The sequence below is a fragment of the Panthera tigris genome, chromosome X, assembly GCF_018350195.1.
Source record: "Panthera tigris isolate Pti1 chromosome X, P.tigris_Pti1_mat1.1, whole genome shotgun sequence".
NCBI lineage: Eukaryota > Metazoa > Chordata > Mammalia > Carnivora > Felidae > Panthera > Panthera tigris.
Genome location: NC_056677.1, coordinates 8012032 through 8026937, shown reverse-complemented (window position 1 = coordinate 8026937; position 14906 = coordinate 8012032). Strand labels below are relative to the sequence as shown.

The following is a 14906-nucleotide window of genomic DNA, read 5'->3' as shown; positions in this document are numbered from 1 at the left end:
TACGTATCTGCCTCTAGAGTATAGCCAGTATCCACGGAGGGAATAAGCACAGACTACATGTTAGATGTTCTTTATTACAGTTTGACTCTTTCAGATCCATGGCCTCAAGTAACTTTCCAGCTACCCAATACCTGGCTTTGCCTTCGATGGTAGATCTTTAGATCTGAAGGATCTAAAATTCACTCTCCCACTCTCCCACTCTCCCTGCAAATGGGTCACAGTAGTAGCAGGAGGATGATAGAAATCAGACCAAGGTCAAGTGCTGGGGCGTGGGGGGAGGGCAGATAGCTGCGGTTAAGGACTTGTCACCTCACTTCTGCAAGCTCTGATCCATCCAGAGGTAGAGTCTGATGGATAATTAAACTTAAAGATACCACATTTTTATTGTGCTCTTTAAGGTAGCAGAAGGACTGAAATGTCCTTCACAATTTGCATTTTTTATGTATAATCAGAAAGAATATTAAGACCTTAATTTGCCGATTCTATGGTATTGGTCGAGAGAGGTTAATTGGACCAATGAAGTCACTATTGTATCAGTCATGAATGTCATCTAAATGAAATTTCACTATGCCATTTTATCATAGTAGGTCCTAATTCTGAAAGACAAAAGCATCACCTGTTTCTAAATGTTGACGATATATTATTTAGAAACTGAAGGATGCCATTAGACATATATTTACCTTCTTGCTCATAAAAGACTTTCTTCATCTCCCACAAAATGATTTATAATGATTAGTTTTTATTTTATCATCCAGTTGACCAACTGCTTTCTTTCCATGTGAAAATGTAGACAGTCAAGGAATGGGCTGTTATGTGGTTCAGTGGGGAGAAGTACAGGAGAGGTTCCAGGGGCTAGGACTCCACATTCAGGCTCTTCAGATTTGTTATCTGTGTGTACAGAGGAATACAGGAAGGTGAGGTTAGCTGCTACATCACATATATCCTAAAATCCCACTGTACAAGTTTACTCCTCACTCATGTGTGGTCAGAGTGTCCACGACTGGTGGGATGCCTTGCTCCAAGCAGTGATTCAAGGACCCAGGCTCTGCTGTCTTCAACACGAGAAGATGTTGATTCGATTATCTGTGGCTGCATAACAACCACCCCAAACCTTAGTGCTTAAAACAACAGCCATGTTCAATGAGAAAGAATGAAATATGGCCCTTTGTAGCAACATGGATGGAACTGGAGAGTGTGATGCTAAGTGAAATAAGCCATACAGAGAAAGACAGATACCATACGGTTTCACTCTTATGTGGATCCTGAGAAACATAACAGAAACCCATGGGGGAGGGGAAGGAAAAAAAAAAAAAAAAGAGGTTAGAGTGGGAGAGAGCCAAAGCATAAGAGACTGTTAAAAACTGAGAACAAACTGAGGGTTGATGGGGGGTGGGAGGGAGGGCAGGGTGGGTGATGGGTATTGAGGAGGGCACCTTTTGGGATGAGCACTGGGTGTTGTATGGAAACCAATTTGACAGTAAATTTCATATATTAAAAAAATAAAAAATAAATAAATAAAAATAAAAAAATAAAAAAAATAAAAAAAAATAAAAAATAAAGATTCCAATAAGACCAAAAAAAAAAAAAAACAAAAACAAAAAAAAAAAACAACAAACAACAGCCATGTTATTTGCTCATGGTTCTTCCATCTGAGCTGGGCTCAGCTGAACATTTCTGCTGGCCTTGACGGTGGTCACTCCTGAGGCTTTATTCAACTAGGAGGTTGGCTGGAGGCTGGATTTAGCTGAGATGCTGGGACCGCTAAGCTTTTTCCCACTCTCCATGTGGCCTCTACACATCTCTCTCCACACGGTCTCTCCAGTACAGTAGCCAGACTTAAGACATGGTGCTTCAAGGGTCCCACGGATGCAACATGGCTGGCCCATGATCAAAGGGCGGGGGGCGCTAGGACGTGACCGTTGAGAAGTGTGGTTTGAGAACTGTTGTCTCCAGGCTTTATGGGTCAGGGCTAGAAGTGAAGCTTGTCACTTTCTCCCACAGTCCATTGGCTAGAGCTTAGCGATATGACCGCTGCTACCTGCGGAGGAGGCTGGGAAGTAGAGTTGAGCTGGGTGCCCAAGAGAAAGAGAGTCCGGGAGCAGTCAGTCAGTCTTTTCCTCCATCTCTCTGCCTCTGTAAAATAGAGTGGTGGAAGGGAGGGAATGCATGACACATGTACACGGCTTAGTACTTAATACATGCTCAGTGAATTTCTCTTATCATCATCATTGTTACCGTTTGCTTTGTGCAGCGACTACTTGATTTTATTCCAGTTAAATCAAAACACATGGCAGCGGATGCCATGCGCAGGAACGTGGGCTTTGTCCAGGAGCTGAAGAGGAAACATCAAAGGGTTTTAGGCAAGAGTGTTGTAATCAGAAATGTATTCACCCCCCCCCCCAAATTTGACATAGTGGTTCTATAATATTTTTGCCCTGAATGTGCAAAATGTCCCCAACAGCATGAGCAGAAATAATCCAGAAGAGCCAAAGAAGAAGGTGGAGTGAATACTTAATGGCATAGTTGTTGCTTGGTACTCTTGGCTAGTGAAGAGTCAAATGGATAAAAGATCACAGTTGTGTTCTCGCATTTTTGTGGTTAGCAAGCTCTCCCATGGAATGGACCTTTTAATTGCTTCCTGATATTTATTTCTCAGGCTGTTTGGGTGACTTTGGGCCTCTTATTGGTTCTCTTATTGGTTCTACTTAAAGACTGGATATTTAAATAAAAAGAAGGTTCTGTATCTTCGCCCTTTGTTTTTCTGGCTTGAGTGCGTTTTTCCAAAGAATGCCAGATACACAGCTTCTCCATTGCTCTGCATTGCCTCTCCAGGCCAAACTTGGTTCCACTCTGAAAACAGACCAGGGATTTCTCAAGACATTGTCTCTTGAGGTTGAGATTATTCATTTAAAGACATAGTCACCTTCTTATGAAACATGCGTTGACTTGACAGTGTATGACTCCATTAAGTAGCTGATTTAACAAGCCACTCCAGTCTTTGGTTATCATTCTTATTAAATTGCCGTGTCTATTTCTCATTAGACAGTTGAGACATGGCCCTGACCGGTGCGGGTTGTGGCCTGTGGCTTTGTCTTCCACTTCATTTGTAAGCCTCGTAGTGGTTGGGATCACAGCTGTGGTACTTATGAGCTGTGAATCTTTGGGCATAGTACTTAACCTCTCTGAACTTCTGTTTCCTCATCTGTAATATGGGATGTGATGTAACCCACTTTTTATAATTCCTTTAGCAGTTAATGAATAAAATGCTTAGGAAAATGTCCAGCGCTTAGTAAGCTCACAGTGAGAACTACATGTTGTTTTCATGTACTCATAAACTAAAAGATCACTGGCCTAACCATGACAAGCGAATTGCATACTTATCAATTTCATGCGAAATATTATATTAAATAAATTTAAATGAGGATCTGAATTCCATTTGCGAGTGTCCAGATTACACAAACCGTATTCAGTATCTGCTGGAATGATGACTGTTTTCAACATCTGCACGTCGGGGGTAGTGGATATGGAGGTGTGTAAATCTTGACTGAATTTCTCTATACGTGTAATCATTCTGGGAAAGAAAACCATCTGATGTGTTTTATTGTTTTCAAATTCCTTTCTCTTGCTAAATAAATCCCAGCAGCAGCAGAAGCTGTGTGTGGCTTCTATCAAGTGATGATTAACCTCACAGAATCCTAGCAAAAAACATACCAAATCTCGAAGTTTTGGGTAAGATCATCCGTGAAATCATTTCTCAGGTTGTCGGTTATAATCACAGCAATTCTTCGGTTGGAATTCACTCTAGACCACAAAAGAACTATAACTTCGTATCGACTGGAAAACAAAAATGTCTTTTTGAATTGTGTTTGCTTCAGTGCTATGTGGTATACATGGAGATCAAGGTAATTAGTGATCGGGGTATGGTTTTAGTCTTTCCTTTTCTTTCTGCTCTTCACGGAGTTCTCTTCGTCAGCCCCAACTCCCACCTGCACCCTCTTAAACATGGCCACGTGGTTATGTCCACGCCGCCCTCCACACCCTCCTGTTCAGGAAATGAACAACTTCTCAAGGACTATTGTTTCACAAAGAGCATAAAATTCAGAGCATGTGTTATGCTTCGGTATAAAAGAGAAAGAAATCTTTTCCTTTTTAAATGCTTTTTTCCTGGTCTTAGGAAAATGAACAAGCCAGTGGTTTTAAAATATAATTTAAGAATTGAGGATTTGTCCTACACAAAGAAAGCATCCTGTGTACTTTATCATGCTCTCAGGGATTTTACCCGAGGCTTCCAACATTCTTTGCTTGATTCCTAATAAGGACACTTTGCACAGTTACAATCCAATTACCATTTGTAGATCCCTGTGGAAAAGAGGATTTTTTTAAAAGAGGAATCCTTTCCTCACTCCAGAATATCTCTTCAAAATAGCCTTATTAATGGGGCTCCTGGGTGGCTCAGTGGGTTGAGCGTCCGACTTCGGCTCAGGTCACGATCTCGTGGTTCATGGGTTCGAGCCCCGCATCGGGCTCTGTGCTGACAGCTCGGAGCCTGGAGCCTGCTTCGGATTCTGTGTCTCCCTCTCTCTCTGCCCCTTCCCCGCTCATGCTCTGTCTCTCTCTGTCTCTCAAAAATGAATACATGTTAAAAAAAATTTTTTAAATAGCCTTATTAAAATAAAAGTCAGGAAAACCACTTTCAATTTCTCTGCATTCTTTTTGTCCCTCCCCCCCTTTCTACACACACACACACGCACACACACCGACTCACTCACACGCTCACTCAGTGACACAGCCTGCCTCCATTCCGAAGGGACAGGAACTTCTCAATGGTCCAATGACAAGATTGCATTTTTTGGTCCCAAGATTCACGGTAGCAGAGGTCTCTGGCAACACAAAATATCCTGAGAATCACAGCTATGCCAGCTGGGCCTTTTCTCAGATACTCGATGTAATCTGCCATTGCAGGATCCATTTTTCACCAAAAGAATAATTAAAAAAAAAAAAAAAAAGCAGACTCCAGTTCCTACTCCAAGCGTAGTTCTGTTACATTAGGACAGCAAAGACACGGCTGAATAGAATTCCTGGGTAAGCAACAGATATGTCTCTGCTTATACTTCTTTTTGAGAAGATTATGGTGATAAAGTGTTGCGATTCTTCCACATCTATCTTGTGATTTGGGAAGAAAAGTGGATGGATCAGTGTCTGAGATGTGCGACAGCTAAGTACTTATCTGTGCCAGTAGAGATTTATGAGAATGTTATTTTTAGATCGGTTGATAATGTTACAGCAGCTTGCAGCGAGCAAACGGGAGCAGAGAGGCGCATGCCGTAATGAAATGCGACAGCATAACTGGGCTGCTTTCTGCAGAAGATTCGGCACGGGCTGTTTTGAGTTCTGAAAGAATAAAGTGGCTTATTTTCTCCGCTGGACGTCTTGAACCCGGCCTTTGGAGAACAACTGGGATATTAGATAAGGCTAATAATAAATCTAATGGGCTCTGTTTTACAAAAGGGGAAAACCTTAAGCTCCTGGATTTTTGGACACTGTCTGGCTCTCCTTACTATAAGGCTGTGTCTCGTAATGAAAAGACCCGGTGCGGGGAAGAGGCCGAATGTTCCCTTACGTCCCAGATGCCACTCTGCTTCTGTAGGAGTCATCTGACTTCCTTGGACCTTTCTTTCCTCCTTTGTAAAGGCAGGGGTTTGGATCGATTTATCATGAGAAGGGATGAAATACGTATAGTGCTTTGGGGTCTACGTTCTGGAGCCCACAGCCTGGCTTCAGATCCCAACTCCGCCGCTCACTGGGTGTGCCAGCTTGACAAGTTACTTAAGACTCGTGCCTAGGTTTCCTCATCAGAAGTACGGGAATAATAATGGTAACATGGTCCTTAGAGCTGGTGTAAGAAATAAATGAGCTAACACAAATAAAGGGCTCAGAGCAGTAACGAGCAGAAAGTGAACCATCCATGAGTGTTAGCAGGATCTTCACGGTCCAATCCATGTCCGGAGGTCTGCCTTTCTAATGTCAGTGAACTAAGACATGTTGACTTTTTGGGTTGTTGTTATTGTTATTGTTGTTGTTGTTGTTGTTGTTGTTGTTTTTGAATGGTGTTAGCACAGCACTCGGCTTGACGATGTTCATTTCTCCTTCTTTGGTTTATCAATAATTTAGATGAATGGGCCATTTGCAGATAACCACTTTTATACCACCCCGACTTTTACATACTTTCCAATATCCCCAATTCTTCCTATGTTGTGTGATTTCTTTACAGGCTCTTTGGGATGTTGCCCAGAGAAAATCTTAGCAGAGGAGGAAAATGGCGACCCTAAAGACAAATCCTCATCATAGATGTGCCTTTACTTTTAGTGTCGTCCAGGAGTCAGCAAACTTTTTCTGTAGAGGGCCAGATAGCAAACAGTTTCAGCTTTGCCAAGTCCGTGAAAGCAGCAGTAGACAGTACCTAAGTGAATGAGTGCAGCTGTGTTCCAATAAAACTTTATTTACAAAAGCAACCAGGAGGCAGGATTTGGTCCACAGGCTCTTGTGTGCCAAACCCTGGCTAGTCATCACCCCCATGTCAGAGATTAGGAAAACAAAGCACAGAAGAGAAAATAGTTTGTTTGCTAAAAGCCACATGACTGGAAAGTGGCAGACCCAAAATGAAAAATCCAACAGCCTAGCTTGCCAGCCCTTGCTTTTAGCCACTACTCCAACTGCCTTTGTGTCAATTCATCTCTGCCTGGGATTCTCATCTCCTAGGATCTGCCGGGCGCATCACCTCACCTCCTTACTTGAGTGAGGGTTGACTCAAAGATCACGTCTCAATAAGGTTGCCCTGGAAACCCCTCCCCGCCAGCACTCCTGATTCCTCTCACCGGGCTCTACCTTCTTTTCCTCCTAGGGTTTATCACCTTGTAAGTTGTTATGTAATTTACTCATGTATTATCTTTGTTTCTTATCAGTTTCCTTCACGAACCTGGAAGCTTGTTGAGTGCAGGGTGCTTTGTTTTGTTCGCCAGTGAATCCACAGGACCTAGAACACTGCCTGGCCTGTAGAAGCTGCTCATTGAGTACTTGTTGAATGAGTTAAGTGTACATTTCCATTAGGCTACGGTGACATTGTAACGCTCCTTGTAGTAATAAATAGCTACTACCAAAGCAAAGGTAACAAAGTGGACTGCCATACCCACCAAGTGTTCAGAATTTTCTAAAAGTCCTTCTCTTAGGCGACAGACCAGAATCGATGAATAGAACAAGATCTTTTGAGAAGGAGTGGCTGAGGAATCCAGAGAAGAAAGTGACTGGACATATGAATATTCTGTTGAGTTCCTAGAGGAATAACCTCTTTTAAGAGTCCAAACAGCAGTGTGACAGCTACACAAATACGCTCAGCTTTGCCCGGAAGCTCATGAAGAAGGGGGTTCCTTGTCATCGGTGATGTGTTTATTTTGGACTTATAAAGAACTAGGCAGCCCTTTTCAAAAATGTTGGTCGCGAGCCTGGTATTTAAACTTATGCCGTGTTTCAACAACACATTGCGATTATCTGGGAACCTTGGCTGTACAAATGACGGCTGGCCGCAACAGAAAACAGTTAAAAAGAAATTCAGCTCCTGGTGTGGTTTCTCTACATGGCGTGCCATTTTTCAGGCCTTAACTTACCGATCTGGTCTTTTCTTCTGTTTCTTGCCCATATGGAGCCACAATCCAGCTGGCTGGCTTGTAAACACCTGGAAAAGGCATCTTGCACATAGAGGAACCATTTATTCATGAATTCAGTGCACGGTTCTTAGGAGTTTTCGGTGTCACTAAAACTGCCAGGTTTAAAAAGGGGATGTAAGTTTAGAGGAATGATGATTAATGCTAATTATGACTTTAATTACCACATATTCAGGGCTTGCTGGGAGCTAATAAGCCCTCCCCCACAGAAATTCACTGGCTTTGTCTCATCTGATCGCTACAAACCTGAGAGGTGGCTTGTTCTTTGCTCCGTCTTATTGATGCGGACACCGAGGCTCAGGGATGTTCTGAATCTTACCAAAGAGCTCATCTGTATGTGAACCCAAGTCTCCACCGCCATACCAGTGGGTCTCAACCTTTATTGTGCAAAAATAAGGCTCATCTGGGGATGCTGGCTCATGATGAAGGTGCTTGACCCTAATTCCTTGTGACCCTAATTCCCCAAATCTGCCTTAAAGCCCAGAAACCTGCGAATTTAACAAGAATCATCTGCCCAGGTAACTCCACTGTCCTGGGTCTGCAGGCTGAATTTTGAACGGCCCGGAATCACTCCTCGCTGGCTCCCTTGGCCTTTGGAAGTTTACAGTTGGATGAGGTTAGAGAGATGCCCCAATTAGAGACTAGTCTCAAGGACATAAGAAAACAATGTGGTATAGACCAAAACCAAAATGATTTCAATTTTATTTCATGGGAAAATCAGGTCTGTTTGTAAAGATGCAATTTTGCTCAAAAGAATGGCCTTTCTGAATAGATCGCAGATATTAGATTGTTGGTTTTTCAGTTTGTCTTTTGCTTCTTTTTTTCTCTAAATGTAGAGACATATACTTCTGGTAGAGGAAGGAAATCTCTTTAGTTCATGCTTTTGGGGAGTCGTTCTCCAGTTGATCAAGACTCTATTGTATTGAGACCTCGTTTGTGTTTGTTTGTTCCTTTTAAATTGGTTTGTGCTGTTTGTATTTCTTAATGCTAGTTTTAAATAGCTTCCGTAATTCTGTTTGTTTACATAATACACAGATTTATACATATGTAATATACATAATAATGCATAAGATACTGAAGGATACATAGTGCATGCATTTGATATTAAACCAAACTCATCAATGATTATTAATAGCTCCTGACACCATCGTTTTAAGGAGATTCTATGTAATCTGGGCCTAATAGCAGACCTGAGGTATGCTATGCCAAGGTTTCTGAACCTCTGCTCTATGAACGTATGGGGCGAGATATTTCTTTATCGTGGGGGGCTGTGTTGGGTGTTGTAGGATGTTGAACAGATCCCTGACCTTCACCCACTAGATGCCAGTAGCGAACCCCTCCCCAGACTTACGACAGCCAAAAATGTTTCCCGCCGTGGCCAAATGTCTCCTGAGGGGGGCAAAAATCACCCTCAAAAACCACTGTGCTGTATCTTTTTGTATCATTGTTATATCCTTTATTAATGCCGTCCGGTGGTGCTCCAGATTGAAAGGATAGTTTTACAACCGTCAAGGCCTTTAGGCTATCCAGAAACATTGGGTCAGTTTCAACTTCACTTACATTTATAGTATTGAAACAAATTTAAAATCATCCACTTTCAATTTGGGGGGGAAAAAAAACATCCTGTGGCAACCACTCAGAAGACTAGATCCAGAGAGCCTTAAAATGAGTCACCCGTTTAGTAGATGAACAGTCACCAAAGAAACATGCTGGCCTGGAGCACAATTGAGAGTTGAGGAACAGCCAGAGGCACATTCTAGGCCGTGCTGTTGGGCTGTGGCCCTCTTCTGGGCACCTCCCGTGAGGATCACAAGGCAATATCGACCTTTGTGTTTCATGTCCTTGTGCTCATAGGAGTTCTGATGGGTGAGTGTAGGTGTCATGGATTTGTTTTTCTTCGGGTCTGATATTATTTCATTTATTTTCTGTCCTCATGTACCAGCATTTTTTGGCTCATCCACAGGCTCTCTTTCAAAAGACTGTTTCTTAGCAGTTTATTCAAATCCACAAGACGTCTCCCACCTAGATACAGCATTACATGGGTGGTTAGTTTCCAGTTTCTTATTGAACTGGTGACGTACCTGATTCATTGAGTCTGTGGATTGACAAATATTTATTCAGTGACAGTTACGTGCCAGGTTCTGCCTTGGACACCGGGGACACCAAGGTGGATAAACCAGGCGTGTTTCTTGCCCTCCTGAATCTAGCTGATGTGTATAGCTCATGATGCAGGACAGGGTCTCTGGTACATGGTAGTAGATGTTAAATAAATCTGTGCGGCATATTAAAAGAACCTAATCTCTTTGGATCCAGTGTCTGCAAACTACAGCCAGTGGGCCAAATCCAGCTCACCGCCTGTTGTTTTATACTGCCTTCTAGCGAAGAATGGTATTTACATTTTTAAATGGTTGAAAAAAAATCACAAGAATAATGCAGGTGTTTAGGTTCTAGGTGTCTCTCTTAGAGACTTAGAGAGTGTGGCTCTACTTGTTCAAATTTGAATCAGCATCATACCTAGCCCAACATTTTTGCCGATCTCTATATCTTCGACTTGCTCCCTCCCTCACTTTCTTTTGAAATTTCTTTCCAGTCATTTTTCCCATATGTGGATCCGATCATGCTCCTCTCTCGCTCAAGGTCCCTTCATGACTAGGCATCACCTACTACTGAGTAGAGTCCAATCTACCTCGCAATGCCTGCAGTAAAAGCCCTCCAGGATCTGGCCCTGACTTCTACATGGCTTCGCCTCCTGCAATTTCCCTCCTTCCAGCCTTGTAATTTCCCAAACCAAGCTAGTTGTCCCGAATTCACTTGCCTTGGCACCCACTGTTTTTCCGGTGTTGCATTTCTACTGGGCAAACTCTCACTCCTCTTACTCAGCTTTCGAGTCTCCGTTGAAACACCGCCTTCTCTAGAAAGCTTTCTTTGATCCCCCAGACAGATGTCCAAAGCTTTTCCCCTAGGTACCCCATTGCATCTGGTACTTAATTCCAGTATCAGAATCTCTGTATTTTATGGGTCGTATGTGCTTTTCCTATTGAAGTTGAAATTTTTTTAGCATTTATTTATTATTGAGAGACAGAGAGAGACAGAGCGTGAGCCTGGGAGGGGCAGAGAGAGGGAGACACAGAATCGGAAGCAGGCTCCGGGCCCTGAGCCGTCAGCACAGAGCCCGACGCGGGGCTCGAACTCACGGACCGCGAGATCGTGACCTGAGCCGAAGTCGGATGCTCAACCGACTGAGCCACCCAGGCGCCCCTTGAAGTTTAAGTCCTTAAGAATAAGGACTGTGCTGTCACTTTGATTATCCCAAGCCTAGTACCATTCTCGGCATGTAACAGGTGCCCATTAAATTTTGTTTGAATTAATTAACCAGGAGGACATAGCAAATAAAAATAAAATGTTTATTATAGGGATTGGTTTATTTCAGTCATAAGCTGTGGTCCAGAGGTTGGCGAACTACATAGCCCAATGGACAAATGCAGCCTTCCACCTGCTTTTATAAATGAAGTTTTATTGGAACACGGCCACACTCATTCATTTACGAATTGTCCGTGGCTGCTTTCTGCCACAAAGGTGTATTTGAGTGGTTTGACAGAGACCACATGGCCTGTCGAGCCTGAAATATTTACTATCTGGCCTTTTACAGCAAAAGATGGTCAACCCCTACTATAGATAATTGAGCCAAGTGGAGGTCACATTCTTAAGTGCTTTTAATGAATAGGTATGCAATTCCATTTTGACACTTCAAATAGCAATGGGCTTTCTTAGATACCTAAACTTCATATTTAAAAGTTGCCAACTCCTCTGGGGGTGGTGGCTCAGTCGGTTCAGGGTCCAACTTCGGCTCAGGTCATGATCTCGAGGTTCGTGGGTTCGAGCCGTGCGTTGGGCTCTGTGCTGACAGCTCGGAACCTGGAGGCTGCTTCAGATTCTGTGCCTCTCTCTCTCTCTCTCATTCTCTCTCTCTCTCTCTCTCTCTCTCTCTTTCTGCCCCTCCCCTGCTCACGCTCTGTCTCTCTCTCTCTTTCCCTCAAAAATACATAAAAATTAAAAAATAAAAGTTGCCAACTCATCTGGAACTTTCGTTTGGGAGGAAAAAGAGCAATTCACTGATATTATACCTCATGGTACCCTAAGCTTAAAGACTGTGAGTGAGAGGTATACTCAAGGCCTGAGTCCTCAACTCCTGTCTAAACTTGTGCTTAGGCCAATTATACCAAAAACGGAAAAGGAAGGAAAAAATCCAAAATATACTGGGCCTGGAAGAATTTTTTTCAGTTCATCAAACGATGGCAGTCTACCCACTTTGCCTGGATTTGCTCACTCCCTCCCCTGCCCAGACTATCCCCCCATCATGCCCCCTGAACCCCTCCTGGGCTCCTGTTTTTACCATTATGCACCGGATGCAAATTCATATGTGTACCCTATACTTGCCTTGTTTGTTGTCTGCCCCGACCAGAGTATAATATCTCCTTCTGTTAAATGAATGAATAAATACATGAAGCCCCACATACAAAGGAAAAAATATCAACAAATTAACATAGTGCCATTCACTCTTGGAGTGAACATTCTAGGCAGGAATTTGCTACCACGAGGGCACAGAGGTGTTTTGGTAGCTGCTGGGGACGATCGTTCTTGTCTCTCTTCTTTAAGGCGAGTGATAAGGATGTCAAAGTCTTATGAGATTCCTTATATGTTTTGCACATGCACGACTCCTGGGCACTGCCTGTGGGGCCAGCACTGCTCCTTCCTCCTGGAACTTTTTTTGATTGCTAAAGAAATTATAGATACCTGTTCAAAGCTCTTGTGCTGTGGCTGATGTCTGTGGTTCACGGGAAACCCTCCTCAGTAAGGGGACACTGGGTTTCAGAGGATCGTGGCGTATCATCTCTTAGGCCATCACATTCTCACTGTCCACACCGAGGGCAGGGCTATTCGGTCCACGTGGATGTATGTGCACACAAGAACATACTCAGGAGTGGGGGAATCTTTGCTTTGATTCTTTGCTATGGAGTATTTTAACATCAGATGTGTCTAGAAATATGTGTAGTTGTGATTGATCATATTTCTGTACCTATTGACCAAAATAACTCAGAGTGCTGTAAATAGAAACTTAATGGTTGATTTAGCAGACAGTTTAAGGGCACATGTTTTTAGCTTGAGTTCTGCTTGGTTCCAAACCTTGTAAGTTTTATGATTTGAGGAAAATTACTTAACCTCTGTAAGGCTCAATTTCACCTCTATTATATTATATTTACATATGCTGTACATTACTGTAATATTAATACAATGTATCATACATATAATTATGTACCATAAGTATTTATCATATGAGAATATGTTATATGTTATAAATATACTAGATTGTATTCTCATGTAATGTATTATATTATTAAGTATTATACAGTTTACCTTTGAACATTGTGGGAGTTAAGGCACCAACCCCCAACACAATCAAAAATCTGCATTTAATTTTTGATTCCCCAAAAACTTAACTACCACCAGCCTACTTGAGGGGAAGTCGTAATTCCCAGTAACATAAAGCCTATTAGCACCTATTTTGTATGTTGTACGTATTACAGACTATATTCTTAGAATAAAGTAAGCTAGAGAAAAGAAAATGTGATTAAGGAAATCGTAAGGAAGAGAACATACATTTATAGTACCGTACTGTATTTACCCCCAAATATCCGTGTATAAGCAGACCTGTGCGGTTCAAACCCGGTTTGCTCAATCTAGTGTGCGTGATGGCAACTGGAGGCACTTTTTCCTTTCACTGAGCTACACGACCGAAAAAGTTCCCATGTGTTCCCATAAAAGACAGGAAGTAGGACCTTTAAAGTCTCTTTCCCGTGGTTTTCTTTGGCTGCATGTAAATCATTATAAGAGCCGATGGTGGCACCCAGAGATGAAGTTTGCTTGACTTTATTACCGACTAAGAGAAAGGATGAGGTTCGTGAGACATAGATGAACCGTGTTTAACTCCTGATGTTTTCCCCCTTGGTGCAGGGTGATTTCACCTGGAACAGCATGTCGGGCCGCAGTGTGCGGCTGAGATCAGTTCCCATCCAGAGTCTCTCTGAGCTGGAGCGGGCCCGGCTGCAGGAAGTGGCTTTCTATCAGTTGCAGCAGGACTGTGACCTGAGCTGTCCAATCACCATTCCCAAAGGTAAGACCACGCCTGCCATTCCCCCGGGAAACGCTGCGAGTCAAACGTCTGCTTCGCCAAAGCCACGGGCTGGAAACACCTCTCGCACCTCACATTAACACGGGAAGGAAACCGCAGCTTCGTGGTTGTTGGCTGGCATCATTGTCCATCCTGAAGGACATGTTCAAGGGGGACAGTTGACGTGCCAACCAATATGTTTGTTTAAAGGGAAGGTCCGCTTGGGGAAGGTCAGCTTGAGGTAGTGAAGGGGTGAAGGGGAAAGCCACGTGTATCTCAGCAGCCTGCATGGCTTCCGAACAATCCATTAAAAAGAACTTTCAGAAAGGTCAACCTCAAGGGCTCGAACTAAGACCGTGTGGGTAGCAACGTGATATCAAAATAATCAGCTGAAAAGAATGTTTTCACAATCTATTAAACTCGTCATTTGACCTTATGCTAACCCAGAATCAGGGATTCTACTCACGTTAAGTCATTTTTATCATCTTTCACCTGGTGTATCTGAAGTTTTGACAAATACAGGTCCTGATTCTGGTAAAGATGAGAAGTGTGTATCTGAAATCCTTTCATCTGTCAATTCTGTTTCTGAATGTTTCCTATCTTCCATAAGGATACTTCCTAATCTGTAAAAGCGTGTAGCAGAAAGGCGATTTGTTGTTCTTTCAGTTTCTAGAACAACTTAGAAATGTTGTTGGCAAACCCAATTGTAGCAAAGGGAATGATGGCTCAAAAAAGTTCTGTGACACTCAGATTGGATACATATCAGATAAGATATCGTGGAACAAACATTCTTTTGTAGCTTTGTTTTTAACTCCAGTTAATTTGATGTTCCTCTTTGTTCCTGCTTTTTAAAGAGTCCACTAAATAAATAACCTTTACCAAACAGTTTTATAAAAATTGTCTGCTAGAAGCTATCTCTGTTACTTGTTTCTTTTTTTTTTTTAATTTTTTTTCAATGTTTATTTTTGAGAGCAAGAGAGAGAGAGACAGAGACAGAGCATGAGTGGGGAGCGACTGAC

At 42.6% G+C, this 14906-nt stretch overlaps 1 protein-coding gene across 5 annotated transcripts in view; it reads left to right on the top strand.

Moving 5' to 3' along the window:
- Positions 1-14906, top strand: part of ARHGAP6 (Rho GTPase activating protein 6) — a 449413-nt gene that overhangs the window by 362364 nt on the left and 72143 nt on the right. For 4 of the 5 annotated variants that reach the window (XM_015538744.2, XM_042973700.1, XM_042973702.1 and 1 more), the window contains one exon: positions 13731-13890. In XM_015538744.2, coding sequence (XP_015394230.2) covers positions 13731-13890 — 160 coding nt within the window. Of the gene's footprint in view, positions 1-5054; positions 5083-13730; positions 13891-14906 lie in introns of those variants that run through there. The other variant, XM_042973703.1, reaches the window with a different exon arrangement.